This window comes from Plectropomus leopardus, chromosome 11, assembly GCF_026936395.1.
Source record: "Plectropomus leopardus strain MGB_pleo_1.0 chromosome 11, ASM2693639v1, whole genome shotgun sequence".
Classification (NCBI taxonomy): domain Eukaryota; kingdom Metazoa; phylum Chordata; class Actinopteri; order Perciformes; family Serranidae; genus Plectropomus; species Plectropomus leopardus.
In genome coordinates this window covers 7,027,592-7,044,499 of record NC_142186.1, presented here as the reverse complement: position 1 = coordinate 7,044,499, position 16,908 = coordinate 7,027,592, and the positions used below count along the sequence as shown (strand labels likewise).

Here is a 16,908-nt window from a genome sequence, read left to right as displayed (position 1 = left end):
TCTGCAGGAACAATTAAATATTTTCCGACAATGCGGAATAAATGTCACCTTCAGTATCAAATTGTCCATACTTGCTAAACATGGTGTTACAGTGAGTGCCTGGAAAGCATGCCCTGGCAGAGAGAAACCACTATTTTAGATGTGGACCGCAGCCTCAGCTAACATACTGTAACACACATTCAGGAGCTGTTCACCTCAGGCACTAATAGTGTGTTGAACTCCACTGGGGATACCAGTGAGCAAGAGACAACTGCAGCCTTGTCAGGGATTTCCCACTATTGAACCCGGGTGCTCAGTTACATATTAAACGCATATTTTTTTTAAAGGTTCGCGCACTGCTAGAATTTCCCCTCTGTCGTGCATTTTAATTATTATGAAATCTCAAATATCAGAATGCAGCCCTGGTGTTAATGCTCATGTATTTAATTTTATTCCAGAAGTAATACATTAATTTCCCACCATCTGGTGTACTTATCATGTAGCATATTTCACTTTGCATGCAGCTTTTCTAACAGTTTCAGACAGCTGTTGGCTTCGACATTTACCTGAATGACTTGAAAGATAAATCCAGATCTTCACATTTTTTTAATCAGAGGTGATGGTCTCATCTTCTGCATGCATACACAGATTCTCAGTGATGTGCTCACAGTGGAAAACTGAAAATCTGCATGATTTTAAATTAGAATTTGCGACAAGAGTGCTGCTGCCGCAGAAAGGTTAGAAACATGCTCTCGGTAACACGGCAGTGGACTTTTAGCACTCGTGCCATCCCCGCCACCTCCACAGCGGCTGACACCGCCGTGCCGCTGCCTGCCTGGCTGTGCCCGTGCCCGCCTGCCCACCGCGCTGGTGCTGCAACTCAGTTCCACTCTATTACCCTCACGCAGGCGATTGGCCTTTTCTGTGGGGAAAAGAGCAATTTCCTGTCGCAGTCTGTTTGATCAAGTGCTAAACCCTTGTGATCAATAGAGAGACAGATGTCGGCTCCAGATGGCCGCGTGGTGATACCTGGGGCAGCGCGGGGGCTTGCCAGGACGACAGAATGGCAATGAGCAAGGGCAGCGGCTGTGCTCCCGATGCACCAGCCACCGAGACACAATGTGACAAACGCAATTAGGCCTTTTAGCTGCAGATTATTTATTTCTCTTGCAAACCGACAGAAAATTTAATTAGCACATACTTTAAGCAATATGTAGAATTACAGGGGTGCAGAGACAGAGGGCATGCTGGGATGTTGCACCGGTGACTGGTGTGTGTACTTGTGTGTCAGAGTGTGTGTGTGTGTGTGTGTGTGTGTGTGTGTGTGTGTGTGTGTGTGTGTATGTATGTCTGTGTTCTTTCTGTGTATTGCTGTGTTGGGAGCACCAAATTAACATGGCTGTAAATAAGACACAGAAACATTCAACAAAGGGGAAATGTATACATTTTAGGGCACAAATCACGTAGAAAAACACATAAATTCCATTCCTCGTGCCCAGATCAATAATGTTGAATTTCAAAATGGATGACAGGTGCATCTCTCTGGCTCTCTGTCCTTCTGGAGAGGAAAAAAATAAGTGCCAGCACCAGAAGGCCAAAATAGACCTTTCCAAAGAGGAGAGACAGAGGAGGAGAGAGGCTCCCTTTTTTTAAACGGCAAGCATTTGCATTAGGGCTGGCATCCACCATACACCCCCCCTCCACACACACACACAAACACACACACACTCACATACAATCACATACATCCACACACTTAAAAAAAACACACAGACACACAGACTGGCCAGCCAGCCCATGTGGCGTAGGGCCGGAGCCATGTTGGAGGAACCACTGAGGCGCGTGGCGATGGCGCGCCGCTCTCCCAGGAAAACCGAGCTCACCGGCGTTGGCCCTCCGCCGTTCACCTGCTCCCGCCGAGGCATGATGGGTAGGGGGACATGGGCCACGGGGCCGCAGCTGTAGAGGAGGGAGGGGTAGGGTCTGCTGCGGTGCTCAACACAGCGGCGCCCTGTCACGAGGGGTCTTCTGGTCCCATTAGCAGGGCTTGGTCAGGACGGGCCCCCAACCAGCCTGCCGCCGCAGCGGGGGCCGCAGTAAACACATGTCGACTGGCCACAACCAGGACACAGGCAGCACTACCCGCAGAGAAGGATAGCTAATAGAGTGCTCAATGGGACAAACCTGTCCAAATAAAGAATAAAGCAGTGAGAAGCGCAGAGGAGAGGAGCCAGTCAGAGCTTTCCTTTAATAGTCTACTCCACTTTACTGTGGACAGGGAGGAGCTGACTGTGTGTGGCAGCTAATGAGGGAGAACAGCTTTGTACTGTAGGAATGTGTGGCTGTTATTGTCTCAGACTGACAGCACTGAACTCATGTGTTACCTGCAATATGGAAAGTGTAAAATTGAGTGTTCACAGGAGATGTATTATTTGTTTTGTAAAAAAAAAAAAGAAATGTTTTATTTAGATCTGCAGATTTTTTGCGCATCTTAAAATATTTTGTTTAAAAGTCATTATAAAAAAGGTGATGTTTGGAGTGTTAAATATTCCTTTAATTAATGAATTTCAGAAGAAAAAATATAAATTTGAATAAAATAATTAGAATTAAATATTCAAGCTTTGGCATTGCACTCTATTAGAGCAAAAATAGCTGCTATTTCACTTTTCTTTTTTTTTTTTTTTACCTCCCTCAAAATTATTACAACACTATTACCAGGCAAACATCCCCCTGCCAGTATCGTTTTCACTGTATTGAAAGAGCTACACGAGTCTCCAGAGACCAGCCACACAAACGTCCTTTTAATTTCAAAGTGAAACATTTAATTTTTTACTCAGTAAAACATTTGCTGAATCACATCATCGCTTTTTTTTCCAACTGTTTTTTTTGTGTCTTCAAACAGTTCATAAACGTGTGTTGAATGACATTGTTGGGTTGCTGTGCTGCTTTTATGTCTTTGTTGCCTGTGAATGTATACTATAGAGACAGCGGCGTGTACGAGGCTCCCCTGGGAGGACTTTTTAATTTGTGGATTCTGACCCGCTTGCCATTCGCTCGAGGCCATCCATGAGCTCTCGGTACTGGCTATATCTGCAAAAACACTTGATGCTAAAATTAGTCTGGACGCTGTGGTGCAAAAAGGAGGGAAATCTGGGGGGTTTGGGGTGTCAGACGAGACAAGTCAGGGCTCTGTAAACACATATTTACTGTAACAGTATTTATTTCTCTGGAGATTTTTTTTTCCTGCTGCAATTTAGAAAAATTTAAAGTCAAATATAAAATGTGTTAAAAAAGTGACAAATGCATTCAGGCATGCTTGATTACTGTCATTACAAAAATGCAGCGACAACAGACAAAAGATTATTAAACATAAAAAAAAAATGTAGTCCCACATTAAAGCTTACACAACATAATTTCCAGACAAGTCAAAATAAGGTCAGCAGAATGCCTTTTTGATCCAAATACATATCTCACGAGAGTAAGATCTTTAGCACCTACCTTCAAGGATGTATAGGCAGACTGGCGTCTATGCTGCTCTGCCATGTCTGAGGCGTCTCTGCATCATCGCAGCAGAAAACACATCCACCGGCTGCCGCTTGAGCATGAGAAGAGTGCCTCCTAGTGGCCAAGACAACAAATGAGAAGGAGGAGGTGGAAGGAGAGATAGAGCGGGAGAGAGTCAATCTGTGTCACTGCCTTAGTGAAATAATAGTAGAGTCAGCTAATTCTAGTTTAGTGTACCGTCAATAATAGTAAGCTTGTTTGACCCTGTGAATGATGTTCCCGCTCGGGTCTAACTCAGCGTTTTCCCTCCCTGCCGCCTGCCTGCTTGCTCTGGATTGTGACGGCGAGGGTTGACAGCCATGAGTCATCCTAATGTGTTCAACTCTGATGATCCAGAAACAGTCCAAATATTTACCAGTATTCATGAGGAAGGTTTGTTTAGTGTTTTGTCACAAGCACTGTCTGCTGTCAGGTGCAGATACAGATATTATTCATCCCACAATTTGCTATAAATATTTTCACAAGATCCAGGAGTAAGTTGGCTGGGAAGTTGTGATTTACTCCTGCAATGATAAAGCTTGGTTAAAAAAGTAGTGGTTAACAACGCAAAGCTACTTGATATTCGCAGGTGTGAGGAGCTTGTTCCCATTTGACCAGGAGGAGTTGGAGCTGATTTGAAGACAAGAAGAGTAGAGGTCTTTAATTACAACCCTCTCTGTGGCTTCAGGCACCACTAGCCTCACTTCACAATTAAGACCAGCAGTTAAGTACAGAGCCAATAGGCAGAGACGAGGACTTAAAGGAGCAGATTTACCAAAGCAAGAAAAAAACAAATCGGGCTTCACAAAGGAAAATTTTGCATTAAATCCAGTTATATAGATTTGATTGTGAGGAAGTTAGGGTTAGGGTTTAAAGGTTAGGATATTTCTCAAAGATGCTTTTTAATATGTGACCCCCTACGATGCATTCAGGTAACGCCAATAGCCCACTGTTAATTCTCCCAGTAGCCCCATTCAGCCCCTCCCATAATATGTGGCTGTGGTGCAGTGGGACTGTTCTCCAGTGCTGTAATGGCCTCTGCAACGGTAATGTGTTTGGACAGATGGGAGAGGCAAGTGCTGATGTGCTTAACTACGCATTTTACAGCTAAACTATTAAAGAGTTGTGCTGTTTACACACCAACATTTGAATACCTGTCTTCAGGCCAGTTTAATTATCCGGGCCCTTCTGTTATTTCTGCCGCTTTGTTGTCTCTCAGCTTTTGCACGAGGCATGAGAGATTTGTTTGCGGCTTCATTAAGATATGGTGGTGGTGGTAGCGGTTTGCAGGGGAGCCACAAAAAAAAAATATTCCTGCTCAAGTATCTCATGCTCTATTCTCCCTGCCTGCCCCCCATACATATACAGATACTGTACACATCCGTTTTCTTATAAAGTCATTTAAAGTGAGGAAATTAAAAAATGCCCTGTGATGCCTGCACTTTGAAATCTCTCGGGGCTTTAGGCAAAGGGGAGGGAACCCGCGCCCCGAGTCCCTGCGATTCATCCTGAGACATTTGATTAGTTTATAAGTACTTATAGGAGGAAAGGGTTTGCATTATAATTTTGTTTCATGAATTCCTTCATATGTTCATCTTCAACTGCACGTTCAAATAAAGCATTAATCAAAGGGAAGAGAGAGAAGAGGGCATTTAGCCAGCAGAGCCATAGTCTCAGGGCCTCAGTGAGCCGGTGGATATGGTATTGAGAGACTGTAGGAAGCAGTGGTTTTTAATTATCTGGACTACGTACAGGATGCCGTTTTTGATTGTTTTAATGAGGCAGCTGGCCTATTGTCTCCCCTTAATTCCTCCATTGTTTTTAGAATATGTCATAGTTCTTTATTCTTTTATCAGGTGCTCTGCAGGAGGATTTAGACAATAGCCTTCATTCCAACTGCATTGGCCACTGCACAAAGGCAGCTCACTGCAGACAGTTAGCAGGCAAACAAGTGCAAATCACAAGCTGCACTTTTCCCAGCCTTTCCCCCAGTTTCACGACTTACGCTTTTGGTCTTTCGCTCTAACTCTTGACCCCCCTCTCCCCTCCTCTTGGCTTTTTCTTTCATGTGGATCATGCCATTGGCATAGGTGGCTCACCTGTGTTTCTGCGATTAAATCACCTGTCACGAAAAGGCTGTCAGAGGGACACAGCCATGACCAATCTTTCAGGAGAGCTGCTTCATGGAGTATTGTTTTTGTCTGCCGCCCACCTGACGCCTCTGTGCTGGCTGTTTTCTGTGTCCTTGCATCTCCATATGTGCATGAAAATAACATGTTTCTGTACATTAGTCTGAATGCATGCGTACTTGCATTTGTTTTTGTGCAAACTTGCTGATGGTTGCACAGTTTATCAAACGTTTGTATATTTATTTTTCTTAATTGACTTATCAATATTTGGAACATGTGCATTTGTCTCTCCCAATAAACACTGAAGAAGCATAGGGCAAACTTGCACTCAAACTAGCAAACTTGCAGACATTAATAGATAGATTTCTTTCGACAAAATTAAAGACATAAATTGGTGCAGAAAAGGCACAAAATAGTGCATAAAGATTGAATGAATACAGGAAATGGAGCCTCCCCCCTTGCATGAAAATGACATGTTTCTGCACTATATTTTGAATGCATTGGTTACCACATATGTGCACTCTACATGTGTTCTTGCATTTGTTTGTGTACAAACTTGTATAATTTTGTTTAGATTCTTAAATAACTTGGGTGCAAAGGTGTAGATTTGGATGTGATGCAGTCAGCACATACATGCACTGTGGGTACACATGCTTACTTGCATTTGTTTGTGTGCAAACTTGCAGATGGCTGGAATGTTAATCATACGTTTGTATATTTACAATTTTAGATTCCTAAATGACTTATGTGCATAGGTGTAGATTTTGGGAGGGAGGGGGGACGGACACAGGGGACACATCTCCTTCAGTATATTGAACATGCATTTGTCTCCCCCAGTGCAAACATGAAAGTAGCAGAGGACTTTTATTTTGATGAAATTAAAAAAAATTACACCATAAATTAGTGCATGTAAATTAAATGAATGCAGGACATTAAATTAAGTGCATCTGCATCTCCATATGTGCTGGAAAATTTACATGTTTCTGCACAATAGTTTGGATACACTGGTCACTACATGCATGCACTGTAGGTTCACTTGTGCACTTGCATTCATTTGCGTGCAAACTTGCAGATACTATGGCTACACTGTTCATCACATATTTTTGTATTTATGTTTTAGATTCCTAAACAATTTATGTGCAAAGGTGTAGATTTCAGGGGGGACATGGGGACCACGTCCCACTTAATATTTCAAATGTGCATTTTTCTCCCCCAATAAAATCATTAAAGTAGCAGCTTTTATTATGACAAAATTAAAGACATTTACACCATGAATTACTGCAGAAAAGACATAAATTTGAGCATAAGAATTGAATGAATGCAGTACATTAAGTGTTTGATGCTCCGATTTTCTGATGGGGGACCCCCAAACCCCCCTGAAACCTCTGCCCCTGCTTATGTGAAATACTCATGAAGCTACAGAGGATCATGATGCATGAAAGTAGAAATACAGATACATAATGCATAACATTTGCAGTAAAAACTGTCACAAATCTGAGAGAAACAACTGCGATTTCTAATTCTGACAATGTAAGTGTAGTTTCAACCATAATCCTGCAGCCCAAGCACATGTATCTTACCACCTTGTCTTGGTTGAGTGACTGTAACAAGTGCTTGCCTCAGTGTTTTGTGTAGCTCAGTAAAACTGGGACATGCAGTCCTAAAACTCACTTCCAGCATTCTCACACACAACAGATGGATCTGTAGCATTCTTGGCTGAAGGGATGCAGTCGGAGTGCATATTCCTCTGTCAAAATGCAGTAAAAACATTTTCATCAGACTCCACATAATCTACTTCATTTCAGCTGAGGAGAGCATACAGTATCTTTGATTTGGATTGATCCAAAAAAACACTGATTTGTATCTGAGCATCAGGGCCTAGTTCATAATTCTCTTTGTAAGCTGAGCGCGTCTGAACTAAAAAGATCCATTCGGAGGAGAGAAACTTTTGTGGCTATGGCTGCGATATATTCCCCGCCATTGTCGGTGGCAGTTTGTATCTACCTTGATGGTAACTTGGGCAGACAGTGGAGAGGAGTTTTGTTATTTTAATTAGGAGATAAAAATTCAAAGGGGCCTCTCCAGGCAGTGTGTGGTATGACAGAATCAAAACGATGAAGTGGAGCGGCCTGAAGTGTGTGTCTCGTCACAGCAGATTGGCCGACAGATAGGCACTGCTCTTTAAAGTGGCGCTGACATGCACACGCTCACGCAGATACACACACACACACACACACACACGGGGAGGAAGCCTGCACACAAATGGGACTTTGAAAGATAGCATATTTTAATACTATTTCACTCCTTTGACACGTTTGTGCTGGTCTAATTTTCAGAGCTTCACCAGCAGATAGGAAGGGCGAGAAAGGTTTTAATCAAAACAGTGATGTGAAATATGAAATATTCAATTTTGAATTAAAATAATGGGGCAGTTCATTCGAGAAACTTACAATGATTTACACATAACAGATGCTGTAATAGTGTAAAGTCACAGTGGCTCTGTTTTTTTTTTTTATCCATTTCTAGTAAATCCACAGAAAAGTGGTTTGTTTTCTCACACAGCCTTCCTTGAGCACCTTCACCGTGTCTACAGGGCGGTTTTAAACCTGGTGATTCATAGGTTTTGTGTAAACATGAGTAATCAGTGTTGCACACGTGTGTGTGGGAGGGTTCCTTGCCGCGTCCCCCCTACCTTCGCACCTCTCCTCAGGACTCTCTTTGTTCCACATCAGCCAGGGCTCAAATCACATGTCCCCCACTCAGCCTGACACTCCGTCGGTATGTTTGCACATCTTTGAAAGCTAACAGCGTGCTTTAATTAATTGTCCAGCTTTCCTCAGAAACAATGTCCTAATTCTGCCATTTAGCAGGAGCGTATCATAGTTTGTTGTTATCTCCCTGGCCAGATTTCTGTAAATAGTCATATTAAAAACTTTAATCTCTTCAATGGAAAATGAAGTGCAGCTGAAAGGCCTGTCATGTGCTGAGATAAATATTATCTAAGCTAAAACCTTCACTCCCCCCGCTTCCTTCCTTCCTCCCTCCTGCCCCCTCCCCCTTTCTCTGACTTAATGAATATGTTCAGAAGATTTCAGAGGAATGCTTAATCCCAAAACACAACAATCTAATAATATGAAGGACCTGTCTCAGTGTTGGAGCTGACAACAGCACTGTAGGCTACAGTTTACCCCAGCTGAGGTTTGCCAGTAGCCTAAAAAGATGTTTGAGTGACATTACAAAGAAAGAAATAACCTTTGAAAGGGTTTGTTCACCAAAATACAAAAAAAAACAGTTTTTCTTATTCACCTTTGAATGGACAGCTTTGGTTTTCTTTACATTTTAGAATCCTTCCTGACTTTGTGCATAGGTGTAGATTTCAGGTGGGACACAGGGGCCATGTCCCCCTCAATATTTAGAACATGTGCATTTGTCTCCCACAGTAAAAACATAGAAGGAGCACAAGACTTTTATTTTGAAAAATTAAAAAAAATTACACCATGAATTGATGCAGAATAAATTAATAAATGCATGATATTAAGTGTTTATTGACTTAATGGATATGTTCAGAAGATTTCAGGGGAATGCTTAATCCCAAAACACAACAATCTAATAGTTCGAAGGACCTGACTCAGTGTTGGAGCTGACAACAGCACTGTAGGCTACAGTTTACCCCTACTGAGGTTTGCCTTGCTACTGGATATGAGCAACAGTAGCCTCAAAAGCAGCGTTTGACTGACATAAGAAAGAAAGAAATAACCTTTTAAGGGGTTTGTCAATCCTGTTTACAAAAATACATGTTCTTATTTACCTTTTGATGTACAGTTTTGGTTTTCTTTTCTTTTCTGTCTGAATGGAGGTGAATGGACTTTCATTTGAAGTGCTCATTTCTAAAGTTAAAAAGCAGTTTGTCTTTCCAGAAACAGTGCCTCCATTTACAGAACTCACTGTGAGCAGTTTTCATTGGAACTACAGAAAAAATAGTTCTTCTGAAAACTGTTGACAGCATCCTCTGTCCACTATCCAGAGTAATGTGGGCACGGATTTTGGAAAGACATGTTGCTGCTGAAATGTTTAAATGTCATTTTTCAATCCTGCAAGGAGCAGAAACAAAATTCCACTCTCCTGTTTTAACTACAAACTGTTATGCAACATGCCATTGAGACTTTGAGATGTGCACGCCATCCACAAATATAATTTCTTGAGTTGCATAACGTCCTGACATTTAAGTCCAGAATTACTCCCATGCAGCAAAGCTTTTTTTCCTCTCTCACAGCATGCATCTAAATGTCTCCTCTATCTCTGTTTTGTCCAGGTGGCCAACTATGGTGCACCACCACCAAGAACATGATGGAGGGCGAAGAGCTGGTGGCGTTTGCAGTGGACTTTGACTCACGTCTGCAGGCAGTAAACCACATGTCTTTGAGCGAGGGCATGTACCCAGCCAGGCTGCTGGACAGCATCCAGCTCCTCCCGCAGCAGGCCGCGATGGCTTCCATCCTGCCCACTGCCATCGTCAACAGTGAGTGTCCTCATACGTACACGGAGCTGGAACGAGACGTGCTTTTGTTTAGACAATTGCACGCGCATGCTCTTTTTCTTTCTGTCTCTCTCTCACACACACACACACACACACACACACACGCACGCACAAACATGCACACACATGCACACACACACCAGTCCACAGCCTGCACTCAGTCACCTGCTTAACAAGGAGCGTCGTCTCCGCCGGGCGTAGATTAACCCAGATGAGTCTCTGCACTGGAGATAAGAGCCATCGACCTTCAAGTTTTGGGTTCACATAAACACACTGAGGCTCGAACTAACGTGTTAATTGCAAAATACACGCCTCATGCAAATAGTGTGTTTGTTTACTTAGCGAGGGCTATCTGGGTTCAGCTCAACAGGGAGGCTTCTGTAAGCAGATGGTCCAGTGTTCTTGTTTGCCCTTGAGAAAGGGCACCAACCCAGTGGTAGCAACACAGCGATATGCAGCAGCTGAGGATTTGGTGGAAAAGCCTTTTAACGCAGGCTTTGAGAGTCAGAACTGTAGAAGTTGAGAAGAGGAGTGTGTGCGTGCAAGCTCTTTATCTTTATGCATAAATATGAAAGTACTGTATATATCCTGATATCATGTCCCCTTTGTCCCGCTCCCTGTCCCTCCCTCCAGAGGACATCTTCCCCTGCAAGGCGTGTGGAATTTGGTTTCGGAGCGAAAGGAACCTGCAGGCCCATCTGATGTACTACTGCAGCGGGCGGCAGAGGGAGCCAGATACGGTGGTGGAGGAAAACGACACCGTCCCCCACCAGACCCCCAGCATGTGCCCCTTCCCACAGTGCAACAAGAGTTTCTCTGGAGCCAGGGCTCTGGAAATGCACTTGAGCACCTCACACAGTGGTGAGTGACAGGGTGCAGAAACTATATTTTTAACTGATTTCTCTTTTAAAATTATATTACGCTTCTTGAAGATGGCTACTTTCAATTAATTTTTCAAAGAAAGGGGGTTTAAAAGAAAGTGTTTCGGGAGAAAAATGACACAGGGGCAGATTTTTGCACAGGTTTGGAAAAATGACTGTCATTTCTTTTCAAAAATATACATATCCTGCTGTCAGCTAGCATAGTTGACAGTTTATCCTTGAGCAGAAAATATATCTAGTGGATGGGAATAAGCCTGGCATAATGCATGAGCGTTTGATGGTTTCTACAGTTAACTCTAAAGGAGAAGTGGGAGGCGAGATTCTGAGCATTTCTCCCTTTTATCTCCTTCACAGGTGTCAAAATGGAAGAGAGCCTCCCTCCTGGCACCAGCTTGAAATGCACAATCTGTAACTACACGGCAGATTCTCTTATTACATTCCAGCATCACATCATGTCTCACCTGTCACAGGCGGCCTTCAGATGCAATCACTGCCATATCAGCTTCCAGAGCCACAGGGAACTCTTACAGCATCAGGACTTACATGGGCACGGCAGCAAACTTCACAGGGAAGGCGACGGCACCGAGCATTCCCCCAGGGGGCCTGAGGAAAGCCTCCAGCAGCAGCAGCAGCAGGCCCGCGCTGAGCTGGCCAACAGGAAGGATGCTCTGCTGGGAAGTCCCAAAGGGGCCCTCAACAAGGAGACCAGCACAGACGGAGAGGCTGACAAGGCTGAGAAGAAGCCCATGCTGTCTGTTCAGAAGGGAGAGGCCCACCCAGGCAGCAAAGCCAGTTTTTCTTACACTAGGATCAAGTCTGAGCCCTCCAGCCCCCGGCTGGCCTCCTCCCCTGTGCAGCATAACATGCCTACATTTCCCATGGGCCCCTTCTTGTCTCAGTTTGCTTTCTCCCAAGACATTTCAGTAGTCCCGCAGGCTTCTGAGATTCTGGCGAAAATGTCAGAGCTAGTTCACCGGAGGCTGCGCCATGGAGGGAACAGCTACCCCCCTGTCATCTACAGTCCTCTCATGCCCAAAGGGGCCACCTGTTTCGAATGCAATATCACCTTCAGCAACCTGGACAACTATTTGGTCCACAAAAAGCACTACTGTAACAGCCGCTGGCAACACATGGCAAAGTCCCCCGACTTCTCCGCCCTCTCAGATAAGGTTCCCGAGGCGGTGAGCCCCAACAGCGGTCACAGTTCTGTTAGCATGTTGACCAGCTGCCACCCCACAGACGCCGACAACCACCTCATGCAGTCCGCCTGTCTGAACTCCAATGTGTTGGACATGATCAACGCCGGGGCCAAAGGGCCGGATAAAGATCTAGCAGGACAGGTAAAGAAGGTCTCTACCCCGACTGGAGCTGAGGAGAGGCTGAATGGAAAACAGATGGAGGGGAAAAGCCCCAGTACGGGTTTGGTGGAAAGTGACAATGACCCAACAAAGACAACCTGCGATGCCTGCAATATCACCTTCAGCCGTCACGAGACCTACATGGTCCACAAGCAGTACTACTGCGCCACCCGTCATGACCCACCCATGAAACGCATGTCCAGCAACAAGGTACCCTCCATGCAGAGGACCGTGAGGAACCGCAAGCGCAGGAAGATGTATGAGATGTGTCTCCCTGACCAGGACCACCAGAGGCCCCCTATGGGTCAGCCAGGGTTCCTCGGAGTTCCTCCTATGAACCCTTGTACATCCCAGGATCCTGTCGAAAGCCTGGCAGACCGCTTCCACCCACGCTGTGACATCTTCCCCGGTATGGTACCCAAACACCTGGAGGCCTCTCTGACTGTCACTAAACCTATTCTGGCTCCCAAATGCAATACGGTGGAGCAGCAGGAGCTGGACGCTCCCATTGATCTCAGCAAAAAGTGTTCGCCAGTCTCTGACAAGACATGTAGCTCCCCTAAAAGACTGTTGGACTATCACGAATGTGCAGTGTGCAAGATAAGTTTTAACAAAGTGGAGAACTACCTGGCGCACAAACAGAACTTTTGCCCTGCAACAGCCGCCGCTGCTGCTGCCGCCGCCGCCACCGCTCAGCAACAACAACAGCCACAACAGCAGCAACAACACAATGAGACAGGCAGCCTGGAGCCGGCCATGTTCCCAGATGTGAAGAGCGAAGGCAACAACAGCCCCGATGACGTCTACGATAAGAGCCCAGGCAAATGTGAGAAGAATGGCAACGGGAAGGTGATGGTGCAGAATGGAGGCATGTTCCCCCCTCACCTGGGGCCTGTGCCAGGACTCAAGCCTTTTGCTGAGCCTCAGCTCATCCCATCGAAAGACGAGAACAAGAATATGTTTCTGCCCCACTGCCTTTATCCCGGAGCAATAAAAAAGGTGAAAGGTCCCGAGCAAATATCGCCGTATTTTGGGATAAAGCCGACTGATTATGTGACTGGGGGACCAGTGATGCAGGGAGAGGCCAGCGAACAGGAGCAGAGTGTTAATGGGGGAGGAGGAACAGGAGGAGGAGGAGGAGAGACAGGAGCAAGCAGGGAGCAGGCCCAACAACCTGCTGCTAATGGCTGCCCCCACCCGGGCAAGGAGCCTCTTCCTCTACTGCCCAAAAACCGGGGCATGGTCATCGTCAACGGGGGGCATAAGCCCGAGGAGCGTTCAGGCACGGCTCCGCCGCAGCAGGAGAATCAGCCCCAGCCAGACGGCCAGCCTCCCAATCCCTCACCGACGTGGGTCGCCGAGAACCAGGCCGACTCCAACGAGAACATGTCGCCTTCCTCCAAGTCTCCAAGTGAGGAGGCGGCGCCCGCAGCCAACAAAGGCGTGAACGGCTCTGGAAGTGGCAAGTACTGCCGCCTCTGTGATATCCAGTTCAACAACCTGTCAAACTTTATTACCCATAAGAAGTTTTACTGTTCATCACATGCTGCAGAGCATGTAAAATAAGTCGAGAAGAATAAGACATGTTCCTCTTCTCCCTCCCACACCTTTCCCCCCTCCACGAACTTTTACCCCCTTTTTTCTCCTTTGTTTTGGTACACTGTTGTGTCTGGAATAGTGCATCACGCAGTGCTAAACGCTGCTTGTGGACAATCAAGAGAAGCTTCTTCTTTCATCGTTTTAAGACTTAAAAATGCAAAACCATTGGTTAAAAAAGAAAAAGAAAAGAAAAATGAATCAAGAATAATATTGGTGCCACTTTCACATTAATTTATTTTACAATCAGTATTAATAGGAGTAGTGATCTTAATTTAAATTCAAAATGAAATTTATATCAGAGTTGTTTGTAATGTTATTGTATAGTCATTCTTGTGTAGCACACATATTGTTTACACTGTAATGTAGGCTCAATGAAACAAATAGACAATACAAAAATGAGATGCATTTTAGACACAAAATAGCTACTGAGGCACTTGTGTATTCTTATTTGCTGTACCAGTTTCTGTATATGCCCAAAATGTCACTTGCAGATTGCTACTAATGACTTGTTTGCCTTAAAAAAGATCACCATTTGGAGGTGATAACCAGGCACAACCCTGCATCTCACATTTTGGCATATACACATGGCTTTGCATACATATGTGGCTGTTTGTCCCTGTCTCTTTTCTTCAACTCAGATGTGGATGTTTTCATGAGGATGGCAGCATTCTTGTATAGTACTCGTATTTCTGTTTGATGATACACTTTGGTCTCCCTTTTTGAAATTTGCTCTCAATGCAATACTTTGTAAATGAGGGAACATTACTGAAAGCAGTATTATGAAATGGGGACTGTGCATATAATTATTTGTAACCCCATCGGGAAAAAAAAAAGAAGTTGTACAAGAATTAAGTTTATTGCTGATGAACAAGATGGGTGGGAGGTCAGTGGGGATACTGATGTAAAATGATCATTCCAATGTCCTGATTATGGGAGAAAATGTTTCTTAAAACGTTGTTGCTATGCATGTATATCGATGGAATTAAATTCCAGATCTGTTGGAAATTTTTATTTTGATGTGGTGTCATAATTAAACTTAAATCCTCAGGATAAACCAATGCTGTCTGGTCTTTCTTTCACTCTACTGTATGCCCATCGAAACAGTTCATGTTTGCCACAAAAAGAAGCAAGGTACAATTAAAAATAGTTGGGATGCATGATATATATCCGGCTGATATATATAATTTATCAGGCCAATACATTAACTGCAGATAATGGGAATTTAATATTATTATGTATTATTCAGATTAGGAAATTATATCAGATAAATAGTTGTGATAATACAAAGACAAATTGCATTCTTTGACTTAATAATGGCAGCATTTACACACACCGATACAGCCACCAGATAGGCAAACTTCCTGGTGCTGTTAAACAGGTTTAGGACTGAAGGGCCGTCTCCGGAGCTTCTTTCCTCCTGGCAAATGGTCAATTTAATATCTCCTCGTTTTGCATGAGCTAACACAGCAGCAGCGGCTCACATCCAACACTGAGTCTTTAAATGACTCCAACAAACTCACACCAAAAGACTCGACTCTGCCATTAAACTAATGAATAACCATTAGGTAACACTAGCCGTGTGATGCTACAGTTAGTGTGTGTGTGTGTGTGCGGGTAGTCTTAGCAACTGTTCCTGGTGTTGAGCTCACACTTCTGCAGCAGTAGTCTCCTAATACGAGTATAACCGATTGCCATGCATGTTTTGACAGATTATGTCAAAGCATTTAATTTCAATTCTTAGGTAAAATACTGCATATAAAACAAACTATGTTTGGCAAGATTTTGAGTATACTTCACTAAAAAAAATGGAACATCTGAAAGACACAAAACTGTTATTAGTATTTGTTAACAATAGTGCTGTCTGTTGGCTGTGATTAGGTCAGAGCTTTATCATGTTAAATCATGCATATTTTCTTAATACATTTTAATCTTTTTATATCCTGAGGTGTGCATAAACTACAGGTTAAAAACTTTCTGAAGAAAAAAAATAAATAACTGGATATCTTTGTATTGTCCATGTAAAGCAGGTAATTATCTGTTATTGTATCGGTATGGGCCATGAGAAGCAGGTAATTATTGGTTATCATATCACTATTTGTCATGATAAGCAGGTAGTTATTAGATATTTTATCAGTACTGGCTATGACACATAGGAAATTAGCGGTTATTGTATTGTATCGGCGATGAAGAGCAGGTAATTATCGGTGATTGTGTCTGTGCTGGTTGTGAGAAGCAGATTATTGATTATCATATCAGTATTTGCCATGAAAAGCAGGTAGTTATCGGATGTATCCGTATTGGCTGTGACAAGCAGGTAATTATCAGTTGTTGTATCAGAATCAGCCATGAGTTGCAGGTTATTATTGGTTATCGGTATCGCCTAAAAAAAAAAGAAATTCATACTGTGCATCCATAAAGACACAAAAATACCTAAAGATGGATTTACAAAAATCCAAAAGCTTTGCAGCCAAGACTCATCTGTAAAATAAATCAAATCAACCTCCAAGTCCAAAAATAGAGGTCTATGTCTGGTTGTGATGTAACTCAATTATAAGCGAGTAACAAATGACTGAAGCAACAGAGAGAGGAACTCAGTGTACCTTTCCCTGTGGCTATAACACGGCAGAATATTAAGACAGAGCTGAACCAGATTAAAAAACTATGAGGTTGAGCAGTGACGTGTGTGGCCTTTACAGTGATAAGGAGTAATGTATTAATTTTTGTCTCTGGCCAATCAGGTAAAGCGTCTGAAATAACAACTTAAAAGATAAGATTTTCTGAATCTAAGACAGCAAATATTTCATCACACTGAACAGCCTCCAGTTATTTTCAATTTAAGAGCTTCCAATGAAGGAGAGCTGTGCAAAAATATGCTCAGAAAT

General features: G+C 43.6%; 1 protein-coding gene across 2 annotated transcripts in view; it reads left to right on the top strand.

Annotated features, from left to right (window-relative positions):
* The window catches only part of zfpm2a (zinc finger protein, FOG family member 2a), a 154,960-nt gene extending 139,880 nt beyond the window's left edge, over window positions 1-15,080 (top strand). For both annotated transcript variants that reach the window (XM_088083898.1, XM_042490344.2), the window contains exons 6-8: window positions 9,964-10,170; window positions 10,822-11,049; window positions 11,424-15,080. In XM_088083898.1, the coding sequence (XP_087940024.1) occupies window positions 9,964-10,170; window positions 10,822-11,049; window positions 11,424-13,993 (3,005 nt within the window). In that variant the 3' untranslated portion in view covers window positions 13,994-15,080. The remainder of the gene's footprint in view (window positions 1-9,963; window positions 10,171-10,821; window positions 11,050-11,423) is intronic.
* Window positions 15,081-16,908: the final 1,828 nt, after the last annotated feature.